The 11,177-nt window shown below is 36.3% G+C and overlaps 1 protein-coding gene across 1 annotated transcript; it reads right to left on the bottom strand.

Annotated features, from left to right (window-relative positions):
• Window positions 1-5,927: 5,927 nt before the first annotated feature.
• On the bottom strand, window positions 5,928-7,493 carry LOC148801278 (uncharacterized). Its single transcript, XM_088901799.1, has 2 exons — window positions 6,959-7,493; window positions 5,928-6,869 (listed from the first exon to the last, which is right to left on the bottom strand). The coding sequence occupies exons 1-2, from the start codon at window positions 7,089-7,091 to the stop codon at window positions 6,118-6,120; spliced, it is 885 nt and encodes a 294-aa protein (XP_088757925.1). The 5' UTR covers window positions 7,092-7,493; the 3' UTR covers window positions 5,928-6,117.
• Between the last annotated feature and the right edge of the window lie 3,684 nt (window positions 7,494-11,177).

Below are 11,177 nucleotides of genomic sequence, written 5' to 3'. Positions count from 1 at the left end.
CAAACAGTGGTAGGGTGATGTCGATGTCATGGACTGAACAATAGCAAAGAAGGCTGACTAGATACCTAAAGGAGTTGGGCATTAAATGAACCAGCTGGATGCAGTACCACCACAATACCGTGGCTATACCCTCTCTCAACAAGAACCTCAGCATGGCCATCAGATTGTGCTAATAAACGTAGAGTTCATCAGGCCGAGATGAGGTAGCCCGCTCACCGGCACTCGGACAGCTCAGCTCATACTCCACGGGAATGCAATACAAGCCCCTGATTTAAGCCAAATCCCCCCAAAGTCAAGCAACAAGGGGTAGACACAAAGCGACTATCAAGTTGCACAGGGATGTTGGGTCCCTCACCTGACATTACTTCCACCTCAGCGTTGTCAACCTCGATCCCCTAGACTATGGCCTCCTCCACCGCCTCAAGCTCACCCTCGAAACCATCGACCTTGGACCCCCGACCATCGGCCTCACGAACCATGAGCGTGGTAGCCTCGGCATGAGACCCCTACTCGAACTCATTACCTGACAAACTAAAAGAAGAAGACGAACAAGAAGAACTGGAAGACAAGGAAGAGGAAGACATCTTACTAGATGAAATGAAGACTACACCATAAAAAACCGAAGCACCAACCGAGGACTATTTCTCGCCGCACTCCAAGGAGAAAACTCCTCGCAAATGACAAAGTGAAATGACTCTTCACCCCTCTTTTAAAGGTCAACCAATGGCTCAGATCAAGTCAAACTAACAACATCGATTCGGCATCGCCCTTCGCACACGCGACACCTCAAGAAGACAAAACGACATCATCCATCAGAGCACGCGCATCACCTCAAGAAGACGAAATGACACATCTGCCAACACATCTCTAAAATGGCATGAGCGTTGAACTGGCCGTTTCATCTAGCAAACCGACTTCACCCTGAGCCACTCAATCATAAAAGCGAAATCAACTGACAAATTCATCAACCGAAGACCACAGAGCTCTTCCATGCCAAAACGCGACCGAACACTATACTCCTCGACTTCAAAACTAGGGGAGTGGTGTTTGGGTTATGGTTGAACTGGTCATGGATGCCATGTGGCAGCCTCCACGTCATCCCTATCTCCCCAATCACATCGACACCACATAGGATGGATAAGCGTAACCAAGGACCTCGACAGACAACCTTATCCCAACAACCCCAAAAGCCTCATCCGAATAGGACACAAACATCTGGTTATAAGTAGATAATCTCTACTTAGGGTAAAGGACTTTTTTTGGGATCTTTAGACATCTACTTTACTTCTTTGTCCTGGACCAACACTATTCTCATCTACTCAGCCCGACCTCATACCCTTCAATTCAACTAATTTGAGCGTAAGAGTATTTACCTGGGAAATAATCCTTCCACCTCGGTTTCACCCAGTTGACAGAACTATCTGACTGCGATATTGATTCAAGACATCTCGGATCGGATAGCATCAAAGGGTATCCATGATCAATATCCTTCATTGAGAGTAGGAGTGTCAATCGGTCGGTTTTGGGTTGGATCCAATCCGATCCAAACCTTATCAAATCAGATTTGGACGGTCTATATAATTATTGGATTGGGCCAATCCAAAATAAAGTGGTCCATATTCTTATTGGTCTGAATTGGACCTAAACCAAATTTTCAATAATTCGATCATGAGGCCAAAACCTTGCCCAATTGGAAACCGATCAAAACTGAAGTCGACATAAAATCACTTTTACGAAAGCACTTTTATAAAAGTAATTTTATGAAAAGTACTTTTATGAAAGCACTTTTACAAAAATACTTTTACAAAAGCACTTTCACAAAAGTGCTTTTATGAAAGCACTTTTATAGAAGTTTTATAAAAACCACTTTTACAAAAGTACTTTTACACGAAAGCACTTTTACAAATAAGCTTTTATAAAAGCACTTTTATGAAAGTACTTTTATAAAAGAACTTTTACAAAAGCACTTTTATGGAAGTACTTTTATAAATGCATTTTTACGAAAACACTTTATGAAAGTGTTTTTATAAAAGCACTCTAATGAAAACTTACGAAAGTACTTTTATAAAAGCACTTATACAAAAGTACTTTTGAAAACTATTTTTACAAAGGCACTTCTACGAAAGTACTTAAGTACTTTTACAAAAAGCACTTATACGAAGTTACTTTTATAAAAGCACTTCTATGGAAGTACTTTTACGAAGGTATTTTCATTAAAGTGCTTTTATAAAAGCACTTTTATGAAAGTACTTTTATACTTTATGAAAGCACTTTTACAAAATTGTTTTACCAATGCCAAAAAGGTATATTTTTGTAATTTTCAGATTTTTTCATGTTGATATATTTTTTGTAATTTTTATATGTTTATTTTTTATATATAATTTTTGATATTTCATTCAATTTGGATTGGATCCAATCCAGTCCATTTACATTTTAATGGATTGGATTGGATTTGGTTTGTATTAGATTTGGACCGGATTGGGTCCAGCTCATTTGTAAGTGGACTCACATTAGAGTGGATCAGGTTGAACCAAATCCAGTCCAATTAACACCTCTACTTGAGAGACACCCATTTTGAACTTATTGCCATTCCAAACTAAACGTCATTATTCCAATATGAATGAAACCTCCCACATTCCAAATAAGGTGCTCTAATTAATGTTCGGCGACCCAAGTCATAAATTGTTGTTTGGCAATGGCACCTAAGGCTAGCAATCTTGACCCCAACTCATTTGACCCACCCAACCCACCAACCCATACCCACCCAGTCTATTGGTGGGTCAATATGGGTCGAGCAACCCATTAGGGCCAGTGGAATAGGGTTAGGGTGGGTTGGGTCATGGGTACCAATTAGGGTCAAGATGGGGGGGGGGGAGTTATATCTATACTCACCAAATTTGAAAAAATGGAAGTTATAGTGATTCGATCTGAAACCTCCTAGCAACTGAACATCTCATTATACGTCCAAACCACTATGCCACATTTAATTTTGAGAATAAAAGAGAAATAAAATAGATTTTATTAACTTTTGTGTTCACATGCAATTTTATTAAGTAATTTTATAAAAGCACTTTCACATAAGTACTTTATGAAAGTACTTTTATAAAAGTACTTTTGCGAAAGTACTTTTACAAAAGCACTTTATGAAAGTACTTTTATGAAAACACTTTTATGAAAGCATAAAACACTTTCATAAAAGTACTTTTATGAAACCACTTTTACAAAAGTACTTTTATACGAAAGCATTTTTATGAAAGTACTTTTAGGAAAACACTTTTATGAAAGCATAAGTACTTTTATGAAAGTACTTTTACACAAAAGCACTCCTATAAAAGTACTTTTATGAAAGCACTTTATGAAAGCACTTTATGAAAGCATAAAAGCACTTTTATGAAAGCACTTTTACGAAAAAACTTTTATGAAAGCATAAAAGCACTTTCATAAAAGTACTTTTACAATAGCACTTTTACAATAGTACTTTTACACAAAATCACCTTTATAAAAGTACTTTTATGAAAGCACTTTTGTGAACACTAAGAAGCACTTTTATAGAAGTGCTTTTATGAAAGTGCTTTTATGAAAGCACTTTTGTAGAAGTACTTTTGTAGACGTACTTCCATAAAAGTACTTTGTGAAAGCACTTTTATAAAAGTTATGCATTTTTTGTATTTTTTGCAATTTTTCTATTATTTTCTGATTTTTTGTAATTTTTTGTATTTTTCTATATTTTCTAAAATTTTTTGGTATTTTTCTGCATTTTCTACATTTTTTTTTGCTTTTTTGCATAATTTCTGCATTTTTTTGGTGTTTTTATGCATTTCCTACAATTTTCTAGTATTTGTTTGCATATTTTTTGATTTTTTTTTTTTGCAAAAGTTCAGAATTTTCTATAATTTTTTAGTATTTTTCTACAATTTTTTGGTATTTGTTTTTCATTTTTTCATTTTTTTCTTCAATTTTCTGCATTTATCTACAGTTTTTTGCATTTTCAGGTATACAGGTTGACCTGACTCGTTTTTGTCATGTGACAATTTTGAGAGAGATTATTCTCTCAAAATTTATTATTTTGCGTATACAAGCCGTCCCGACCCATTTTTGTATTTATAAGTGAGGCTACGTTGGTTAATATGGGTGAGGTGATTGAAGGTCAATATGGATGGGTCAAGTGGGTCAATATGGATGGGTCAAGGTTAGGATGGATTATAACCCTTTAAATATGATTGATGATGGGTCATAATGGGTTGGTGGATCAATATGGGTGGATTGATTTTCAATCCTTACCCAACCCAACCCAATCCACCCATTTGCCACCCCTAATGGCACCAACTGATCAAATAAACAATTGAACTCCACAATTTAGACGCTGCCTAGCCAACCAAGCCCATAACAAATAAAACCAAACGTCAATCCAACCCAAATCCCAAAATTTAGATGCAAACTGTCAATATTCCAAAAAAAAACGCACTTCAATGCCTCGTGTCAAAAAGTTTAAGCATGGAACTGCAAACTTCTCCTAAAACCTCGATAGAGCTAACCCCCTTTACTAAAATCAGTAGGGCAGGAAATTGACAATTGCGGGAAAAATATTTGCACCATGTTCACTGGATTCACGCCCCACCTTTCACTCTTGCACTTATCTCAATGACCTCTACGAAAGACAACAATCGAATTGCTCATGATCATCGGAGAGAAGTAAAGCCAATCATCAGTTCCACAATTGACAATTGCTCATGATCGTCGGAGACAAAAGCAGGATTGCATACAACACATTTTACCTCTATCAAATGGGCTAGTGCTATGACTAAAACCATTGGCATCGTATGACATCAAGACCATTAGCAATCCAAGATCAACAATTAATCTAGAGAATGATCGATCAAGGCCTATCGAATAAAACAACATCTTGAACAGTATTGAAAATGGCTTGAACAAAACTGAATTCCACACCAATAGCCAAATGTGCCAATGCATTATCATTACCCCCTTCATCTAGATCACTACTAACCTTGATAAATATTGCAAGAAAGGATACCTAGCCCATTGCACCATAGAAAACCTTATGTAATTCATCAAAAACATCCAAGACCTTCATATGCTCATTCATGCCAAACACAAAATCAAAAAGAGTGAGAAAAAACTTCACATACCAAGATGTGGGAAGGAATCTCGTTCTAAAAAAATTGAGAAAAACTCGAGCTTCCAAAGCGAGAGGGAAACACGCTTTCAGAAATGCGAGTCTACAGGTCTCATTGATCAAATTGTTATTCTCGTTCTTCTTATTCAAGGAAGCTTTAATTGTTTAACCATTTCCATGTCTATGTAAGATATAGCTTCTATATTCTATGGATTTCACTCTTTTTTATCAATAATGAATAAAATATTTATTAATTTTTAAATAAAAGAATTACAGACATGTGATTACAAACTTCGTTGTAATTACAAACTTCCTCTTTGGGAAGTCACCCCGCAATAAAGTTGATTCCTGCTCACTCCTAGTCTTGCCAACCCATCAGCCATACCGTTGGCTGATCTCTAAACCCAGGTAAAAGTTAACCCCTTCTCTGCAGAGACATCAATTTTTCCCATACCTATAAATAGGTTTGTTTCTATTCATTCTTATTTCAAGAACATGAATTTTAAATTTCACTGGAAATAAAAGATTCTTGATTCTGAACATAGTTGAACAAGGAGCAGCTAACATGATAAGTCTACTACATAAGAAGCATAAGCAACCTCATTAGGACATCTTTGTCCATGTCCACCACAAAATTGTTATCTAGCATGACAGTTTCCAAACCTATATATGCAAGTAACGATAGCAGTTGGTGCTTGCAGCTACTTGTACATACTGCACAGCGCGAGTGCAACCATCTTCTATAGGCATCCTTCTGTTCCCCATTTAAGTGGTCAAGATATGGTTCGGGAAATTTTAACCATGAAGGCAAGCATAGAACTAAATTAAGAACAGAACAGTCCAGGTAGAAAATCTATCATAAACACATTATTTCAATCAATTAGCAAGATGAACAGCTTGATCCTTGGAACCATCAATACATTTCTCCAACAGATTCCGCAGGCAAGACAGTTCATCAGAAACATAACCACTTCCTCAGCATCTTAAATCTGATTCCTCGAAAACTCAAACGCCCTCTCTGCATGAAGATGAAAGTAAGAACAATTCAGACACGTGCAAAGTCCTCTGCATCCTCGTGAGTTTCTCTTGAGAATCCCCTTCGGTGAACCAAGAAATCTGGAATGATTATGATGAAAGCTGAGTTCACCAACAGGCTCTGTGTCTTCACCATATTTCAGCTTTGGGATGAGGAAATCATCTTCAACTTCTACAGGCATGTAGAAAGGGACTTGCAGAGAACATTTCTCAATTGATGAAGTTTCAGGACCAACGGAAGAACATGATGGAACGACCAGTAGGTCTGTTTCATGGATGGAATCACCAACTTCATAGGCATGTTCCAACTTGCTGGACCCATCTAACACCACCTGCTGATCTTTGGGTGCACACGCACTGTATGCATTGGGGATTATGCCCATCATTGAAGCACAAACTGGAGAGATGATCGGGTTTTTAGAGGGATTTTGCAAGCAAGATGCAACAATTGGTTGCTCTGGAGATCCTAAATTCGAATCTTCAATTTTAGACGGACCAGTAGGTGCGGCTAATTCACTTGAGTTTATGATTGGAGGAACACACGAACCGTCCAAATAATGTTGCATGCGCAAATTGTTTGTTTTGGTTCCATTTAAGGGAAAATCCGCAGATGTAGAAACTGAAATAGGCAAGGAAGATCTTTCCTCTACAATCTTCTGAACTTTCTTACATGAACGAATGTCCAAAGCACCTGCAATAACTTATTTCCAAGAAAACCAATCTTCTTGGTGAACTCTAAAAAAAGTAAATACATGAAAAAGTAATGCAACCAAAGCCACTAGTAGTTACTGGAATTATCTCTGGCAATATCCGTAAGAAATGGCAACAATCTCCTGTAGCTTAAGGAACTAGGGGTCTTGAAAAGCTTCAATCTTGAACATGGAACAAGACGCTCCTGCAAAATAGCCATTCTCAATTGCATAGAATTTAAGTAAAAGAAAAGCTGTATGATACACAGTCATAAACTATATCAAGCATGTTATTTTTCTTGTCAAGTATTACTTTTTCTACAGGTCTATTGTTGAATCTGAAATAAGAGAACTTTTGAGTTCTTATTTTCATTTCTTTTGGAAAAGGAAAAAAAAAAGAAAATTATAGGTGCTATTAAACAGACTAGAAAAGCAAAAACAAAGAGATCACCATCTGTAAATCGAACTCTAGCCAATTCCATGAGAACAAAAGGGATGAAGAGGAGAAAAAAAATACTAAGAATTTAACTTAGATGTTAAACACAGAGCACCAAGGCATATTATTTTCCTTTGGATGCGTAAAATGCATCTATTAATAGAATCATGGTTTGAACCTGAGAAATTCAAAATGAGAACTGGCTAGAGAAAAGATATAATATCTAAAATTTGTTAGATATAGAAAAGATAATTGCAAATATCTTTTCTATATTAATAATCAAAATTTGTTATTAATTAACTAAAAGTTTTCAAAGTTATTATAAATATCTAAAATTTTAATAATTGTATTTTTCATTTAATATTGATTTATAGGAAATTATTGTTAATTTAATATGAACAAATATTTTTAATAAATTTAGTTTTATTAATAATTTGTAGTAATTTTAATAATTGTTATTGTTTTATTATTTTTAAATGAAATTTTGATTAACTTTAAATAAATAAGATAATTGCAAAAGGTAATGTTTTTATTAATTTCACTAATAATTAACAATTATATAGGAATGACAATGGGGTGAGTTCACGGCAAGGCAACCCATCCTTGTCCCTGCCCCATAATCAAGACACTCTACCCCATCCCTGTCCTGTCCCTAATGTCAGGCTGGTTCAAGGCAAGGCAACCACTCCTCAATGTCGAGCGAGTTTAGGGGCAAGGCACCCTACTCCTCATAAAGGATGGGGAATCCTTGAATTTCCTCGCCCTGTCCCCAGTATTGGGCAGATTCAAGTAGAGGTGTAAATCGGGTCATGCTGGATCGACACGGCACGACCCACATATAGCCCGCACAAAATGTGGCTTGTGTCGTGTTGGTCCATGGGGCATCCTAGGTTGTGCGTCCCTCCCCTGGGATAATTTGGGGGGTCAGTTTGGCACGGTCCATGGTCCAAGCCCACACGGGCCTGTGTTGTGCCACAGGCCAGGTTGGTCCATAGGTTTAGCCTTGGGCCAGGCCAGGCCGCAGATTGGATCAATCTATGAGAGGTCCATTTAAAAAAAATGTAAAATGATGTTTAAATTTTTATTTCATATGATTTTTTATGTATCTAATTGTTTATATATACAATTAGACCTATTCATGGGCCGAGTAGCCCAATGGCCCACCCCATGGGCTTGAGCTTGAGCTTTCTCAAATAAGCCCAACGCGGGCCCAAGCTCGGCCCGATACTATTACATATACAAAAAAGTGCTTATGTTATATATGATAAATATAATATATGTGTGTGTGTGTGTGTGTGTGTGCGTGCACAAGTGTGCGTTTGCTTCTTAAATTATTAATAAATATCAATTTACTATTAGGAAATATAATATTAGTTTATAAAAGTATACTGAAAATAAGACATTTTGTGTATAGATCAGGCTTTGAGCTCGAGCTTCGAGCTTTTTATAAGGGCTGGGGTCAAGCTCAAGAACTAGGCTCAATGGTTGGGCCGGGCTCGGGCTCGGGCTTCCACATTTTCTATTGATAAAGAGGCTCGTGTTAATTATAAAACTATGTTATTTTATAAATTAAAATTTTTATTTAATTCTGGTCTAGTATAAAAAGTATATAACATATCTATATATATTAATATAAAATTTGTTATTTAAATATTATATAATAATATTTACCATATATGCATATAACTTCCAAGTTGAGCTTATTAGGGGTTGTTTAGCTTGGACCATATTCACTAAAGCCATCATTGGACTCCAAAAGTTTGATACCCAATTAAACTTCAAATCTAATTATCCTTGATAATGTGCAAGCATGGTGCATATCTCAGCTAGACCTAACTCAACAAAATAAGTAGTTAAACTTGCAAATTTATAGCTCTAATCGGGTTAGGTTAAGTTATAAACTATTTGTTACTTTTTATTATTAATTATTAAAATATTGTAATTATTAAATTATTGTATTTATTGCTAATTATCATATTACTATTAAAATACAATAATTTCTGGAAATTATTATATTTTCAGAAATATTGCTAATTTCTAGGAATGGCAATGGGGCGGGGATCATATTCCTCGTCCCCAATCCCGATTCTGAAATTAACCCCATCCCCATCCCCATCCCCGATCCTTGTCGGGAATAAAATTTGTCCAACATCCCTGATCCCCGATGGGAATGAGTTCTCCACGGGGATTTGAATCTCCAAAATTTTTTAGATAACAGTATTTTTTTAAAAAAATAAATTTACTTAAAATAAATAAAAAGTTAAATTATAAATAATGTTTTAAATTTGTTTTGATATATAGAAATAATATATATATATATATATTTAATATAAATAACATTATATATATATATAATCGGGGTCAGGGCGGGATGGGGATTCTGACCCCGAGGGGATTCCTATTAATCCCCGTCCTCGTCCCTGCCCCACCAAAAATCCCCATCCTCGACCTGATGGGGTCGGGGAAGTCAGGTCCCCGTCGGGGACGGGGAAAATTGCCTTCCCTACTAATTTCTTGGTAATTAAATGTAATTTTCTACTATTTATAGCTTAAATTATAATCTTTTAATTACAGTTTAAAAATAATTATTGTTAATTATATTACTATTGTGAGTAAGGTGGTTAGTCTACATATACGGGCCTCTTTGAAAGACAAAGGAAGACTGAAGGCAGGAGGTAGGCTTAAGACTAGGGCAAATGTGAGTGATAAGATAATAAGATAGAATGATCTCATTATGAGATGGACCACCATTTATAGGGAGAGGTCCCAAGGTCCCAAAAGGAAATGCCCAAAAGCATTTGATTTCCACTAGGAAAGGGAATATTGGATCTGTTGTTAGTTGTTAGGGAGTACTACTAAGGCTTCTTCACATGTCTTATGAAATCTCTTATGGATGATGATGAGAGTAGAATTTATCACATTTTTATCCCCAAATATTCTGTCTTGCATACTTAATTAGACTCATATTTCTTGTATTTCGGTTCAGGGCATGAAAGAAGGCATCATGAGCAAAAAAAGGCAAATCGGATGATTTTTCATAGTTTCAACACCGTTCAGTAATCTAGGCCTAACTCACGAATCTGAACTCCGATTGGGCTGATTCAAGACCCACTAGATAGATAAGAGAAAAAGCCACAACTTTTATGTTTTGGGCTTTCACAGATTCGCCCTGCATCGAAGTCAAATCTGGGCCCAAAGTCGGGGCAAATTCATAAGAAGGCCCAATCCGCAGCTTAAGCCCAACTTGCAGAAAAGCCTGGCAGCAGCCCAATTCGCAAAAGAGGTCTAATACGAATCCAAAACAAGAAACTGAGAAGAGTCTTATCAGATCTAAATTTATGATGTAATCCCATAAAAATAAAGAGATTGAGTTCATTAGATAAAGAGATAAGAGTAGGATTAGACTAGGACTTTCTATTTTTGAGAAATTAACTTCAAGAAAGAGTAGGAGACCACCCCCTTCCCTTAAGCTATATAAAGGGGTAGGGGGCGGACTAGAGAGGCATCAAGAAGCAGAGGAGCAATCAGTCAAGAAAGCAAGAAGACTGCAAGAAGAAGGTGGCGGCAAGGAGAAGAGGAGATCTCAACTCCAAGGGCGAAACCATGAGTTCTTTCTTTCCTCTTGTTTGATTTATTTCTGCTAGTATGAACTAATTTATCTATAGTTAGGGTTGTGGGAAGGCTAATCATATCAATGAATATATTTTTATTCTGATTTATTCAAGATCGTGATTTCCATATAGTCTATGAATTATCTTGCTTAATGCTATTAGGAGTGACCATCTCTTAATTGATCAGGTGTATGTGAATGAATCGAGAGAGGAATTCACATAGCTGACCACATAATTCATGGTGTGAATTGAATGGAATATAGGGGTATATA

This window comes from Nelumbo nucifera, chromosome 3 (genome assembly GCF_055504915.1).
Source record: "Nelumbo nucifera cultivar China Antique chromosome 3, China Antique-T2T, whole genome shotgun sequence".
In the NCBI taxonomy this organism is placed as follows: Eukaryota; Viridiplantae; Streptophyta; class Magnoliopsida; order Proteales; family Nelumbonaceae; genus Nelumbo; species Nelumbo nucifera.
This window is presented reverse-complemented; position numbering and strand designations above follow the sequence as displayed.